The 16,405-nt window shown below is 44.9% G+C and overlaps 1 protein-coding gene across 1 annotated transcript in view; it reads left to right on the top strand.

The window, feature by feature from the left end:
- The window catches only part of BFSP2 (beaded filament structural protein 2), a 72,552-nt gene extending 58,098 nt beyond the window's left edge, over positions 1-14,454 (top strand). Inside the window, exons 5-7 of the mRNA XM_027966550.3 lie at positions 9,163-9,294; positions 11,709-11,929; positions 14,171-14,454. Coding sequence (XP_027822351.1) covers positions 9,163-9,294; positions 11,709-11,929; positions 14,171-14,174 — 357 coding nt within the window. The 3' untranslated portion in view covers positions 14,175-14,454. The remainder of the gene's footprint in view (positions 1-9,162; positions 9,295-11,708; positions 11,930-14,170) is intronic.
- The last annotated feature ends 1,951 nt before the right edge of the window (positions 14,455-16,405 follow it).

Here is a 16,405-nt window from a genome sequence, read left to right as displayed (position 1 = left end):
CTGGACAGCATGGATCTAGATCTTCCCGTGAGCAGCTAGAAGCTCTGGATAACATGGCACCATGTCATCTGCATTCACAAACAGCAGCTTGCCCTGTGGGGTAGATATTTTATACAGGCTGCCGTGTCTGTGCCTTTTCTTTGCTTGCTTTTACCTGGAAGAGTCAATATTTTCTAGGGTATATGAACTTGGATTAAATGCATTGCTGGCACTCAACTGTAAGATGGGAAATTAGAAGCTCCATATGGTCCTGCCATGATAGTCAACTGGAGGAGTTCCTTTGGGGGAGCAGACTCCGAGAGTATCTGTAATCCGGGGGTCCCTGTGTGCTGATGAGTTGGCTATAATCTCAATGGCTTTTCCGTGAAATAAGTCCTCACAGCAAGCACTGAAGAGGAATCATGTAGCATTTCTAAACCTCATAAAAACACCACAGAGTCAGCTTTGAAAAGAGCCCCAGCTTACTTTTATTTCTTATTTTATTTATTCATTTTAATATCTAATACCTTCACTTGGTTCAAAATTCAAAATGTACAAAATAATAAACAGTGAAAAATGTCACCTCACCCATGTCCCAGGCACCCAGTCTTTGTTGCTGGGTCAATAAATGTCACCCTTTTCCTATGTGCCCTTTCAGAGACATTTTATGCGTATACAAGAAAATATGTACATATTTTCCCTCTTTTTACACAAATAGTATTATTTGGAACACACTGCTTCTTAGCTGCACAATATTGTACCACAGAGGGCAACAGAGCTAAATCTGGCCGACAAGCAGTATCTGACCTGCTGCCTGTTTTCCCGCAAATAAAGTTTTATTGGAATGTAGCCATGCTCATCATTTACATATTGTCTATAGCTGTATTTGTATTATACCAGCAGAGTTGCATAGTTGCAACAGAGACCATATGGTCTGCCAAGCCTAAAACATTTACTATCTGGCCCTTTACAGAAAAGTTGCCAACCTTTGTTCCAGCTAATGTGTATCCCAGGGTTTATTTAACCTGCACCTTGTTGATGAATGGTGGCTTCCAATCTTTCCTATAATATTATAAATGATTAGTCACTAACTTTGTATGTCCCTCCTTTCCCAATATAAAAATGTATCTGTTGGATAAATTTATAGACATGGAATTGCTGGAGCAAAAATTATGCGCAATCAGTAATTTTGATAAACATTGCCAAATTACCTTCCGTAAAGGTTGTAACAATTCTCATTAGAAATGTTTGAGAATATATATTCCCTGCATCCTCATCAAGACTGAGTTCTCACACTGTGATCTCTTTGTGTCTTTGCCAATATTACAGGTAAAAATGGTTTTTCAGCATACTTTTATTTTGCCTTTGCCATATTATGAGGAAGTTGGAACATCATGGCTGAATTTCATCCATATTTGCTTTTGTGTATTCTATCAGATCATATCTTGTGCCCATTTTTATTAGGTTTTGGACCCTATTAGTGGTTTGTAGTGGCTGTTTGTACATTAGAGAAATAATTAATTCTCTCTTCATGATATAAGTTGCAAATATCTTCCTAGCTTGTCACTTGTCACTTGTCTTTTTTTGTTGTTTGTTTTAGCCACACTGCATGGCTTGCAGAATCCTAGTTTCCTGACCAGGGAATAAACCAAACCTTGGCAGTGGAAGCACAGAGTCCTAACCACTGGACCACCAGGGACCTCCCTGTCACTGGTCTTTTTACTTACTTTATGGTGGTTCCAGCTAGCTTTCAAAAGTCGTTGTTAGCCTGTAAGGAAGTGTTATATAGGAGCCAGGGGCTAGAATTTGGTTCCTGTAGCTGTGTGCTGTGGTGGTATGACCCAGCTGCTGCAGCTGGGGGCAGGTGTGGAGAGTCAAGAGTAGGAAAGATGAAGAGGCTGTCTCACCCTCTTCTTTACCTGACCACCCAGCACAATCACAGGTGTTGTCAAGGGCGCGCCCAGGTCCTCACTTCCTATATTGCATTTTCATCCCCAAGACTGGTCAACACCCAGTTGACCATCACGGTATCGCTCGCCATTACAACCTTGTCCTCACACCTTCTACCAAGAAATCTTCACTCGCTCACTCATTCAGATGCCATTTGTCAAGCACAAACCAGGCTCTAGGCCCTGAGCTTGGTACTGTGGACAGAAAGTCCCTGGCTTCAATTCTTGGCCATTTCTGGCACCTGATTCTGCTGATCTCAAAGCTGTCTTGGATATTTCTTAACAGTAGCTCTTTCCCAAAAAAAAGCATAGGGATCTTACTCCTAAACCAAGAGATCTGCAAAGACAAGAAAACACAAATCTCTGAGACATTAAGGTAGGGTGGCTTGTATTCAACATTTGGTCTCCTGGCAGGGACAGAACAGAGGTGAGCCTTCTTAGGAATGGGGTGATCTCCATGAACCAGAGCAAAAACGCTGTCATTTCAACTTTTTCAATAATTACTTTAGGAAGAAAAATCTATTTTTCTCATCAGAATACTCCTCCTTCCTGAGCCTCTTCTGCTTCTTTCATCAGCGGGCACACTTGCACACTACCAAGAAGGCAGGGGTCTGCCAGACCACGTGCTCCCATGGGTTTTCTTTGGCAGCTTCAACTGAGGCTGCGAATTGCTCCTGTACCCTAAAGAGAGCACCTTCAGCAGCCAAACAGCTCTTGTGTAAATTCAAGAAGAGACTTGGCTCAGCCAAGCCAGGCCAGCTCTTCTGCCAGTCTTGATGTTTCACTGAGGGAGACAAGAACTTCTTTTTAATTCCCACTAAGGAGAACCCAAGTCCTCCTGGGTGGCATCCAGCCTTCTCCCTAGTAAATCCTACATCTGGCTGGGGTAGCTGCCTGGCAAAAGCTTTCCTCAGCTAAATAGCATTTATATGACACTTGTGACTATGAAGTGCCTTATAATTATAATAATGACAGCTAGTCCTCCTAATGAAAAGGAGATTTGATTTAATTCCATGGTAGATCTTACTCTACTGCAGTCCCAAACCTGTACCTGGGACACATTGTTGACCTTAAATAAAGGTCATTGGGTGTGTTCTAGGGGTAAAAACCAGTTTAGGTGCCTGGGATGGAAGTTGAGGGGTGAGTACGAAGTTGTTCCTGCACACAAGGTGGTACACCCTAGTGTGAGGTTAGCTGGGGAGCAGGTGGGAGGTAGTGGACAGAAAGACCACTCTTCCGCAAGACAGTGAGCCGAGCCAGGAAAGCAGGAGCTTATTAAGGGTTTACCAAGTGCCAAACAGTGTCCAGAGCACTTGAAAGGCCTGTTCTTGTTTCCTCTTCCTAACCTGAGCTAGCTACTGTGATTTCATCCATTATATAGAGAAGGAAACTGAGGCACAGAGAGGTTAGATAAATTACCCAAGATCACAAAGGTAGGACATGGCAGAGTTAGGATTCAAACCATGTGTTCTAACTATAGAATCAACATTCTTCACTGCTAGGCTGACCCAGACAGATCACGTGGAGTGGGTGGGGAGCTGGGAAGCAGGGAGACCTTGATTCATCCTCTTTTTTAAGGATGAGCACAAGACATCATGTGTGAGGTTGGGAGGGCTTTGTCTTGAGGAACCAAAAGGTTATGCCAGGCTTCTGTCAGGATCTTTCCAGGCCACAATTCTGTGCCTCCCCTGTGGATGTGAAAATGAAAGTGTTTGTTGCTCAGTCATGTCCAGCTCTTTGAGAGCCCCTTGGAGTGTAGCCCACCGGGCATAAGATTCCTCTGTGGAGCAAGATCAGAAACCCCTGCTTCTCCAAGGAACCCATTGCTTTCCCTTTCTCTATGAAAGTGATCATAATGAGGTCAGTGTAATCCTGTGAGATCTGAGAAGCTTAAGGGCAAGGACGTGGGCAGACCGATGCTCTCATAAAGCTGTTCCCCAGCTGCAAAACCCAGAGAGCTTGTGAGACTCCGGAGCCCACGCAGCAACTGCTCAGGGAAAGGCAGACGGCACACGTCCACCCTTGAGTGCTCAGCTTAGACTCATGTTCAGTGCTCAGCTTGGACCCGCGTCACTGTTCTCCATACTGTGCCTCTCTTAAACTCTCACTCTCCCCTCACATCACACAATCACCACTTCCGAGTCACCTTTCCAGTGCCCAGGGTGTTTGGAAGAATGGCAGCGCTAATCAGCAAAGTGTGGAGATGGATCTTTTCCCCTCCAATTGGATGGCTCTTTACCATCCATTTCTTCATTCTGACTTCCTTGGCAGCCTGCTGCTCTTTTTCTCTCACATCCGTCCTTCATGTGCAACACCATGCCAATTTGTAACAGTTAATTTGAAAATTTTTACCATATTTCAAAATGCCAATACACTCTCTGCCCCAGAAATATTACTGGAGTGTAAACCTGAGTAGCCCAGCTCCTGCACAGTGGAGCCAAGGTTTCAAGCTGGTTGGCAAGCCTCAGGACACACGTCCCAGCAATGGCACTGAACCACAGATCAAGGGCCTCCCTTCCCATGCTCAGGGGCTCGAAACACACACCTGCTCTTTGGTGTATGAGGAGAAACCTGGAGGTGCTGGGTCAACATAAATCTAAAAGCCATTGGTAAATAAAAAATAAAAATAAATAAATAAAATAAAAGCCATTGGAGAAGAACATGTTATACTTTTAGGTGAGTTAAAACAATTGACTGTCCCCACATGAAGGGCAAGTATCATTTGCGGCAAGCTGATTTAACAAGGTTGTCATTATTGTTCAGTCGCCAAGTCGTATCCAACTCTTTGTGACCCCATGGAGTGCAGCACAGCAGGCTTCCCTGTCCTTCACTATTTCCTGGAGTTTGCTCAACCTTGTTTGAGTCAGTGATGCCATCCAACCATCTCATCCTCTGTCACCCCTTCTCTTGAGAATGTTGGAGATGTGATATAAAACAATATCTAAACCCATAGGGATCAAATTAGTTTCTTTTTCTTCCCACCTTAATTTTTAAAATGGTGTAAGAAAGTTTCCATTTCGTGCTAGGACGTCACTAACACTTCTCTTATGTTTATTAATTCTACCTTTCAACAAAGAGAAAAGCAGCTTTGAGATTCAGCAGCTTGGCAAGCAGCATTTGTTAGAATGCAATCAGTGGCTTGTTTTCATTTTATTGACTTTTCAGTTATCTTTTATCTTTGGCAAGTAATACAGTTTATCAGTTTCTGTAAAAACCTAGAACTTTGCTTCCATGGACCAGGCATCGCATGGAAGTTTTAAATGCACATTCCTGGGATCTGCTCAGGACCTCTTGACTCAGAATCTGAATTTTCACAAGGTCTCCCAGATGATGCAGCCACACATTAATATTTGAGAACTTAACTGCAGATCACGTTTTTAAAGACATTTATTTACAAAGAAAAAGTGAAGTGATTCAAATAAAAACAGTTTGAATAAGTATTCATATATGTGACAAACCATGCTAGCTGTCTAAGAATACTTGGGAAACATTTGGGTACAGCATTTTGCTAATAAAACTGAGACATGTGGATTCATCTCTCCAGAGACCAGTGTGTACCACTGAACCACAGACTACATGATCTGAACGCAGTAGAGGGACAGTTCATTCCTTGGCCAGCAGCTTTACCCCAGGCCTGCCACCAAGGAACTGAAATGTGCCTCCATGGGACTGGACTTCCCCTCGTGCCCAGTTCTAACTCATGCTGTGCTGGTGACATTTCCCAACTTCTCTCTGCAGGGAAATGTAAACACATGTATTTATGTGCCAGTCATAATCATATTACAACTTCAGTTCAGTCGCTCAGTCGTGTCCGACTCTTTGCAACCCTGTGAATCACAGCACGCCAGGCCTCCCTGTCCATGACCAACTCCCGGAGTTTATCCAAACCCATGTCCATCGAGTCAGTGATGCCATCCAGCCATCTCATCCTCTGTTATCTCTTTCTCCTCCTGCCCCCAATCCCTCCCAGCATCAGGGTCTTTTCCAGTGAGTCAACTCTTCACATGAGGTGGCCAAAGTATTGGAGTTTCAGCCTCAGCATCAGTCCTTCCAATGAACACCCAGGACTGATCTCCTTTAGGATGGACTGGTTGGATCTCCTTGTAGTCCAAGGGACTCTCAAGAATCTTCTCCAACACCACAATTCAAAAGCATCAATTCTTCAGCACTCAGCTTTCTTCACAGTCCAACTCTCACATCCATACATGACCACTGGGAAAACCATAGCCTTGACTAGACGGACCTTAGTCGGCAAAGTAATGTCTCTGCTTTTGAATATGCTGTCTAGGTTGGTTGTAACTTTCCTTCCAAGGAGTAAACGTCTTTTAATTTCATGGCTGAAATCACCATCTGCAGAGATTTTGGAGCCCCCCAAAATAAAGTCAGACACTGTTTCCACTCTTTCCCCATCTATATCTCATGAAGTGATGGGACCAGATGCCATGAATGTTTTCTGAATGTTGAGCTTTAAGCCAACTTTTTCACTCTCCTTTTCACTTTCATCAAGAGGCTATTTAGTTCCTCTTCACTTTCTGCCATAAGGGTGGTGTCGTCTGCATATCTGAGGTTATTGATATTTCTCCCGGCAATCTTGATTCCAGCTTGTGCTTCTTCCAGTCCAGCGTTTCCCATGATGTACTCTGCATATACTACTTAGAGGTAACATAAAAGTTTCTGTTGATGTTTTCTTTATGTTATTTTAGAAATAACAAATTTTAAGATAAAATACTTTGTTTTTCCATTAGAACCTATAACTTCAGTGTGACTTGCTATTTCTTACAAAATCTGCCAGCCATTTTAATAATTCTGTCATCAACTGTAGTGTCACAAAATCAGAAAACTGCTAGATTATTAATATCGAATTAAACAAAAAGTCACTCACATTATAGGAATGAGGACAACTCTGCTGTGAATTTTGGTTGATATTTTTATTGACTTTAATGAGTTCATTCATCAGTGTTATGAGTGACTTCTTTGTGAATCACATAGTAATTTTCAAATACTGGAAGGATAGCCCCTCTAATTTTTGTGACATTATCAATGCAACAGCTATAGACATGACCCACTTTTAAGTTTAATCTGCATTATTAACACTTTCTGCATCCCTTTCTTAAGCCTGCACAATCAACAAAACAATAATTCAACCCCTGATTTGTAGTGTTTGCCAGTTTCCATGGTGTAAGTACTCTCACCATGGCTGATTTCAAACTACAAGCTCAGTCATGTCTGACTCTTTGTGACCCCATGGACTGTACCCCACAAGGCTCCTCTGTACATGGAATTTTCCAGGCAAGTATACTGGATTGAATTGCCATTTCCTCCTCCAGGGAAGCTTCCCGATCTAGGTATCGAACCCACATCTCTTGTGTCTCCTGCATTGGCAGGTAGATTCTTTACCACTGAGCCACCTGGGAAGCCCATTAGTTATCATTAGGCGTATTCAACTATAGTGACTTTTGCAAACTCATTCGTTAGCTACTATTCCTTGTTACATATAGAAAATATACAGAGCCAATATTTGCACACTTTTAAGGTTCTAAAAACCTCCACATGCATAACTGATAGGAGCCTCACAGTGACCCCAGGAGGCAGTGATCATATGCTTATCATTCCCCACCCAACGTCATCTAAGGGTACAGACTGGAACTCAGAGAGGATGAATAATGGGCCAGAGATGCACAGCCATGGGCCCACCAGTCAGAGCTGAGCCCATGGGTTCTGCTGTCCTTCAGCTGCTCCCTGGCATTTAATGGACATTTTAGTTGAGCTCTTAATAGACCTCAAACAGCAAGAATTAGCAGAACTACTACTGAGATGTGAGCCTTTTGATTTGGGATTTTCTAGCCAGTCAATTAGGTTGGACTATTTGGGCGTAATTCTATAAATAAGTATTCATATGTGGTAAAGGGGGGAAACTCAGAAAGCCAGTAACCTAGGAGAGAAAGCAGTTTATTTTCTCCTACATCATTGACCTGGAGACCTTTCATCAGACTGCACTGAAGAAACATGAGGGAGAACTCTGGTGTTTTCCCTTTTCTCCAGCGAAGAGGAGTAGCAGTGACCCGCTCTCTTGAATGTAGGAGGAATCAGAATGTGTCCATCTCGCTCTGGGGAGAAATACAGATCTTCCCCCTGTATTCACAGTGGTGGTCAGATGGATCTTTACAGGAAAACAGCGGCTTTCAGGTTGAGTTGGTTCACCCCTTGTAGGACAATTGCAATGCTGGAAGGAATTCAAATTTCCAAAGTTTATCATGGTTACAACGCCTACATTTTTTTTTATAATCCTTCCTGATGACCCCTTAGCACTGGGTTTTTTATTATTAATTAATTTGGGGGGGTGCACTGGGTCTTCTTTGCTGCACACAGGCTTTCTGTAGTTGTGGCAAGTTGCAGCTACTCTTCGTTGCGGTGCACCACCTCATCTTTGCAGGGGCATCTCTTGTTGCTAAGCATGGGCTCTAGGCACACAGACTTCAGTAGCTGCAGCATGTGGACTCAGCAGTTGTGACTTGCAGGCTCTAGAGCACAAGGGCTCCAGTAGTTACGGTGCATTGGCTTGGTTGCTCCCCAACATGTGGAATCTTCCCAGACCAGGAACTGAACCTGTGTCCCCTGCATTGGCAGGCAGATTGTTAATCACTGAGCCACCAGAGAAGTCTGAAATGCCTATGTTTTTGACTCAGCAGTTTACCCCTCAAAGATCCCCCCATGTATGGAAAATGAGGGATTGCGTCATTGTTCATAACAGGCCAAGACTGGAAACAAGCTAAGTGTCAATCAGTGGGAAACTTCCAAAAAATCACAGTACTTCCAAGCAAGGTAATATCATGCAACCCTTAAAAAGAATGTAATTGATCTACATGTACTGCTATAGAATAGTTTCTAAAAATGTATTAAGTAGCAAAGCAAGGTGGGATGCTCATGTGCATCTGTTTATAAATGAACGAAATAGCTCAGGTAGGAGATATAAGAAACTAGAAACACAATGAAGTAATTAGGGCACAGGAAGAAAAGGTGACTTTCTACTATATATCCTTTAGAAGATCTTTTGTATTTTATTCTATTTGCATGCATTATATGTTCAAATTACTTAAGTGTTGGAATACAAGTTCATGTGAGCACCTATTAAAAAAAAAAAGTGATTTTTAAGTCAAATGGCTGTTTCCAAGAGGGTGAGAGGGAACCACGGCTTCAGGCTGTGGCTCCTCTGCTCACTCCTGACTCTCCACAGCAACAGGCGGAACTGGCTCGCAGGGCCCAGACCCAGGAAGAGAAGCTGGCTGCAGCCCTCAGGGTGGAGTTGCACAACACTTCCTGCCAAATCCAGAGCCTGCAGGCTGAGACAGAGTCCTTACGAGCTCTGGTGAGTAGGCCAGGAACAGTCCTGGCCTTTTCTGTGTCAAGGTTAACTCTCGACTGTCTAACTGTAGTCGTGTGGGTTTCCCATCTCACAGCTCATGAGAGTTTTGAGGCCTGCAAAGAATCATCTGATACTGAATGCCAAGCGTAGTAGGTAGAGTTAGCACCCCAGATCTTACCAGCAAATAATAACCAAATCAGACACTGATCTATATTTATTTCTACTAATCACATTTTGCCACCTGTAGACATACCTAGGATGGGACTCTGACTCAACATTCTCATATCCTGTAAAGTTAGGAAGATTTAAATAAGATAATATGGTAGCCTCTGCTTAACAGTAGTCGTGATTCAAGATGACGTCTTGAGCAAGAATCTTCCATTTCAGTCACAATAGTCAAAAGAGAGTACAGAAACTTGTTTCAACAAGACTCAGTCCAATTTAGAAAGATATTTGTTTCTTATATGTCATATAAAAAGCCAGATTCTAAATTGTAGGACTACATAATTAGAACTACTAAAAACTGTTAAAGATGCATACCATTTTTTAAAGGTGTTTACTGGTCAGTAAAGCCCTTCAGTTTGCAGGGCTTGGTATATGGGAAGATGAGAAGAAAGTTTCAGTCTAGTGGGGAGATAGGACAGTAAGTGTAACCATAATACAAGTGCTGTTATCTAGGCAACACACACACACACACACCTGCTCTGTATCCGGTCCTATCTTATCTCTGGGGTTATAGAGACCGGGTTCCTGCTCTTAAGGAGCTCAGCATCTGATAGAGGAGACATGCCCCTAAGAAGCTCAGCCCACTTCAAGGGCATGTGTGTGCTTGGGAAGCTGTGAAACCCAGAGAAGGGACCCCCTAATCCAGCCTGGTGGTGGCAGGCACAAGAGGTTTCCTAAGAAAGGTGACCCCTGATCTTGGACATGGGGTAAATAGGAGTAGCCAGGTGAGGAGGAGGGGGATACAAGCAGATTTGGGCTTTAGACAGCACACTGTGGCTGCTGTTAGCAGTGGGGTGGTGGTGGTGGGGCGCTGTGGTGCAGAGGAGGAGGAACTACAGTCAGAGGAAATGAGCTGGGAGGCCACGGAGGTTCCTCCAGATGAGAGGCGATAAGCATCCATCCAGGGTATTGGTGGCTGGAGCAGAGGGGGCACAAATGGGAAAATGTTTCAGAATATACAAGAGGCAGGTCTCTGATAATTGAATTTTGGAGGGAAGCAGGGTCAGGGGCATATCTTTCCCTGGTTTCTAGCTCCTCTTGAGTTCACCAGCTGGAGCACAGGAAAGGAGGGGCCAGCAGGTTTGGAAGGAAGCCAATGGCTTCATTTTGAACACCTTGATTTGAGGTGCCCACAACCTGTGTATATTTCTAGGAAGAACCTCAGTAGCAAGTCTGCATGGGTGGGGAGACATCTGTGCTGGACACATCAACACAGGAGTGACCAAGTCGTGAGTCTGGTAGAGACCAACCGGTGCGGCTCAGCTCAGAGAGAGACGGGCTAAGGGTAGGGCGGAGCGGCCACTGGGAAAGAACTAGCACAGTGTGCTACCCAAACACTAAGGAAAGACACGCCGAGGGTATAGAGACCAGAGACACTATTTCTGACTGTGGAATGTGGGAAGTGTGCAGGAGGAGACAGCCTCCCAGCAGGACAGTAAGTAGGGGTTCACAGAGGAAGGAAGGGGCCCAGAGCGTGAGCAGTCAGGAGCAAAAGGGCTTGGAGGCAGTTCAGAGAGAAGACTGCAAAATTTCTTTGAAGAAACACCTACAGACTGCCTCCTCTGTGTGTGTGTGTGTGTGTGTGTGTATTTCTCTCTCCTTTCGTGTGTGTGTATTTCTCTCTCCTTTTGTGTGTGTGTGTGTGTTTCTCTCTCCTTTCGTGTGTGTGTGTATTTCTCTCTCCTTTTGTGTGTGTGTGTGTGTGTGTATTTCTCTCTCCTTTCGTGTGTGTGTATTTCTCTCTCCTTTTGTGTGTGTGTGTGTGTTTCTCTCTCCTTTTGTGTGTGTGTATTTCTCTCTCCTTTCATGTGTGTGTGTGTGTGTCTGTGTGTCTGTGTATTTCTCTCTCCTTTCCTCTCTCTCCTTCTCTCACTCATCTCCCTCTATTTTCTCTCATCATTCTTTCTCCTAGGCCCTCCCTTCTGGTCTTCCTCCCCTCTTTTTCTTCCTCCTCTCCCTCTCCACCTCCGCCCCCATAGGAAGGATCAGTGAATTAGACTAAACAAGACTCTGGCCTCCCCCAGGAGGATTCATTACTTCCCCAATGAGCTACCTCCTTCGGTCAAGGTAATCGTCCTGGGAGAAACGGACAGACCAGGCCAAGGCCAGTCCCTCCCACTGCTCTGCCCACTTCCCTCTTCCCAGGGCCTGTCCATCGGCCTCAGGCTTGGCCTGCGTTCCCTCTCTTGTAGAAGCGAGGCCTGGAGAACACGCTGCACGACGCCAAGCACTGGCATGACATCGAGCTGCAGAACCTGGGAGCGGTGGTCAGCAGGCTGGAGGCGGAGCTCAGAGAGATGCGCGCGGAGGCGGAGCAGCAGCTGCAGGCCCGGGAGCACCTGCTGTCGCACAAATGCCAGCTGCAGCGGGACGTGGCATCCTACCACGCGCTGCTGGACCGCGAGGAGAGCAGGTGCGTCTCTGCTCAGCTTTGTTAGGAGAGGGGTAGGTACTCATAGGTTTCGATTAAACATTTTCTCAAATACTATTGAAGTAAGTAATGTAAAAAGGAGAAATCACCTCCCAGCACACCCCCTCAACTCCCACAGCCTGACTGTCCTCCCAGGATTTTTCCATTCATATGTACATAGTTTTTGTCTTCCCTGGTGGCTCAGTGGTAAAGAATCCACCTGCCAAGGAGGAGACAAGTGTTGGATCCCTGGGTGGGCAAGATCTCCTGGAGAAGGAAATGGCAACCAACTCCAGAATTCTTGCCTGGAAAATCCCATGGACAGAGGAGACTGGGGGTACAGTCCATGGGTTTGCAAAGAGTCAGACACAACTTAGCAACTAAACAACACAATATATAGATGAATATATAGTATATACTTATGTGTGTATAAATATATGTGTGGATGTCAGTATATATTCATGTATACAGACATATAGACACACACCTATAGACACACCTATATGGTTCACACTTAACTCATACTACATGGTAGCTGTTAGCAATGCTTTCTGCTGCATGTTGCTTCTGCTGCTGCTAAGTCACTTCAGTCGTGTCTGACTCTGTGTGACCCCACAGACGGCAGCCCACCAGTCTCCCCCATACCTGGGATTCTCCAGGCAAGAACACTGGAGTGGGTTGCCATTTCCTTTTCCAATGCTTGAAAGTGAAAAGTGAAAGTGAAGTCGTTCAGTCATGTCTGACTTGTAGCGACCCCATGGACTGCAGCCCACCAGGCTCCTCCATCGATGGGATTTTCCAGGAAAGGGTACTGGAGTGGGGTGCCATTGTATGTAGTAAGTCCTTATTAATGAAGCTATAAACCAACACTCCTGAAACATGCCAAGCCTGGGCATCTTTTTAAAAATGCAAATTCTGCTTCTGTAAGTCTGAGACAGGACCTGAGACTCTGCATTTCTGACAGAACTCTCAGGTGATGCCTGTACTGCTGGTCCACAGACCACACTTTGAGCAGCAAGGGCATAAACCATGTTCACCTGAAAGTTTCAGAAATGAGGTAGGCTAGGCTGCTCATGCGGAGAAGGCAATGGCAACCCGTAAAAGACTTTCTCTTTTATCTCATTAACCAGAGTCTGCTCACATGATTAGACCTACCTGCAAGGGAAGCTGGGAAAGCAACTATTTAGCTTTTCCAGCCTCCATAGTGGACAGAGGTGAGAGGTTGGGAATAACATGTGTAAGTCAATGTACATATATATGTGTATGTGGTATATATACATTTATGTGTCTATGTGGTACATATACTTATATAACACACATATATTCATGTGTGGTATATATACATATACACCATGCACGTATATATGCATCTAGCAGTACTTTTTTAATGGGTAAGGACACCCTGAAGCATAGGCATGAGGCTTGGGGCTCAGCTTCCTTGCCAATTCTTTAAGGAAATTCAAGCCTTTCTTTCATCATAATTCTGTATCTTCATGCCCTCCAAGGTCCATTCTATGGCACACATTGAATGAGAAATAGAATAGCAGGGCTAAGAGATGACTTGTTGATTATGTAGTACAATGGCTTATGATTCCAGAGAGAATAAGAAGTCCAGAGCAGAAAAAGATTTTCCCATGGTCCCACGGGGTGGCAGAGCTGGATCCCAGGTGTCCTGGCTCTCACTGTGGTCTGTGCCATCCCCTTCTTAGAAGGTGAGAAGGCCAGGAAGCAACCTAACACTCACTCCTTTCAAACGAAAAACATGGCATCCAGCTCCTGTTTCCATCTGTCTTTTTATTGGAGTGATTTCTGTTGATTATGAAAGCTAGATGTTTGTAACAACGCTAATTTTTTCAGGTGCGTATGAATAACTGAAACACAAAAGTAACAAGACAGGTTAAATTTACTTCAAGAACTCCATCCAGTGAGTGCCTGCTATGTGCCAGCACAGTCTCAAGCTCTACGCTATCTTCATTTCCCCTCAAAACTCTGCCAGAACCACATCATTATCCCCATTTTACAGACAGGAAACAAAATCAAAGACAGCTTAAGTCATTTACCCAAGGTCACACAGCTAATAACCATGGAGGTAGGAGTTGAAACTCAAACTGTCTTGTTCCAAAGGCCAAATTCTTTCTGTGAAACATCTACCTTTCCTATAATCCTATTGTGATGTTTTTACTAATTTTCATCATCCATGGCTTTTCTCACTCAGATGTGTTTTTGGGGTTTTGTTTGTTTCAGCTAATGGAGAAATGCCCATTTTTCATGAAGAAAATGCTGGCTTCCTCACCAAGTGACCAATGAAGTTCCCTGAGGAATTCCCACCCCCACCCCCTTATACCCCCAGCCCCCATCTCCCCTCATCCTTCCCACTCCCCACCCCAAGCTGGATTTCCTGGTTGGTTCAGCTTGAGCTGAAAAGCTTCCTGGAAGAGGAGAGGGTCCTGCTGCCTCAATTCAAGTAGTCTGTAGCTCGAGCAACCTCCCTTGCCCCTCTCAAATAAATGCTTTGTGTGTGGCTTCCAGTCTGCCCACCTTGTTCAACCCACTATCAGATAGAGATGGATATCACATTACCTACCTGGCCTTCCCTCATGGGGCCATTCTTAAAGGCTTCTAGAAGGGTCCTGGAGCATGATGCCATCTTCCTCATTATTCAAGGGTCAGCTGCTCATGGGTTTATCAACATAAATGTGCTTCTGGGGTGAGAGTTGTGCTCAGCATACCAGATTGCCACCATTGGGGGGAAAAAACAATATTCTTGCTAGAGGGGGTCAGCATGTAGCGTGATCACAGAGCATTCAGGTGTCTTTAGTGTGCTCTGCATGAATAGTTATACGCAGACACCCACATTTCACTGCTGTTGGCAGAGCACCTCTCTCAATCAGTTTAAAGGGAACTTCAGTTTAAATCTGTGGGAGACGAATTAGGTTGTGATTGTGGCTGCCTACACTTGCAGCCTCAGAACATTCTTCCAGGGTCCTTCCCCAGCCCTCTCAGGGCTCAGGCCAGCCAAATATAGTTCATGAATCTGCTGCCTACCCATTCGAGACGCCCCTGCCTTCTGATTAAAACTGAAACCACCACCTGTGTCCTAGCACAGGCTCTCAGTGCCTCCAAAACCACACACACACACAGCCCAGACTTAATTTCTTAATTCCTCCCCCAAGCTCCTATCAGCACACCTGTCACACAGAATTACAGACCAAAGTTAAAAAATGATCCAAGCTGAGTCTCTGTCCTCACATAAGCAGCTAATCCAGACAGGGCAGTGTGTCCAACATGGGCACATTTGAAGACCCCCTCCTTCAGTTCCTGGGCTTCCAAATAGCCAAGGTCAACATAAACAAATGGAATCTTATTTACCTTTAAGAAAGTTAGAAAGAGAAGTGAGATAAGACATGGGGGATCGCCTGGTTGAAATCACTCCAACTGGTTTCCCTTTTGGCTCCCAGGATCAAAGGAATTGTATTACTAAGTCAGGTGGGCAGGACAGCTATTTAGTTTGCATGGCATATTTGCATGATTCCCTTTGTTGTCTGAAGCACAGAAATAGTCAAGACACCACCTACAGCTGCATTTCAGAAAGCACCAATCCCCTCCATAGCTGCACACCCAGGGGTGCCCGTGACTGAAGCCACGGGTACCAGGGCCTCCCCAGAAGAGTGTGCAGCCAACTTTATAGAATGCCCGTTCACTGGGCTCTGCTTTTCTTTTTTACTTATTATGGTGAATTTTTGTTCCCCAGCCATGATCTAAATCCCTAACTTAAACACAGCTGGAGAGCCTCAGAAGGCCGGCCATCAGAATGAGGTACTTCTGGATCTGAATGGCTGCGCATTTCCCAGAACCTGGAAGCGAGGGGAGAATGGATTTGTACACCCTCCTGAGCTTCCAGCAGACAGCACACTGTGCCGGCTGCACACACTCAGTCTCCTCATCTCTGTAGTCTCAAAGAGCAGCTGCCGTAAATCATTAAGTTAATCATCCTTTGGCAAGGCGAGCCCAGCAGACTGGTGCTTCCAGTTCTCAGCACGGTTTCTTGCTGTCTCTAATGAGGCTTCATTAACAGGTAAGAAAAGGCACTGTTGGCCTTGCTGAAGCCTCCTGTAATTCAGGCTTCCTCTCACAGCATCCGGTACAATTACACTCTGGCAGCAATTCACTGACAGGTGGCAGGGAGGCTGTTGCTTGTGTTGGCCTCAAGGATGGAGCACTTGTTCTGGGGCAAAGGAGAGAAGGGCTTTCGACAGACTCCTCCGGAAGCGCAGATGAGCTCTATTTCCAGATCAGGTTACTCCACTGACCTCTGGTCTGGCGCCTGGGGCACAAAACTCCCACTGAGATTGTTAGACTATCTGTTGGATTTCAGACCAAGGTAAGTCTCCCTTTCATTATCATGTATCACACTTCTAAACATCTGCTGGTACCCAGACATTTTGTTGGACTTTGAGGATCCCAATAAAAAGAAGACAC

This window comes from Ovis aries, chromosome 1 (assembly GCF_016772045.2).
Source record: "Ovis aries strain OAR_USU_Benz2616 breed Rambouillet chromosome 1, ARS-UI_Ramb_v3.0, whole genome shotgun sequence".
NCBI classification, from domain to species: Eukaryota; Metazoa; Chordata; class Mammalia; order Artiodactyla; family Bovidae; genus Ovis; species Ovis aries.
This window is presented reverse-complemented; position numbering and strand designations above follow the sequence as displayed.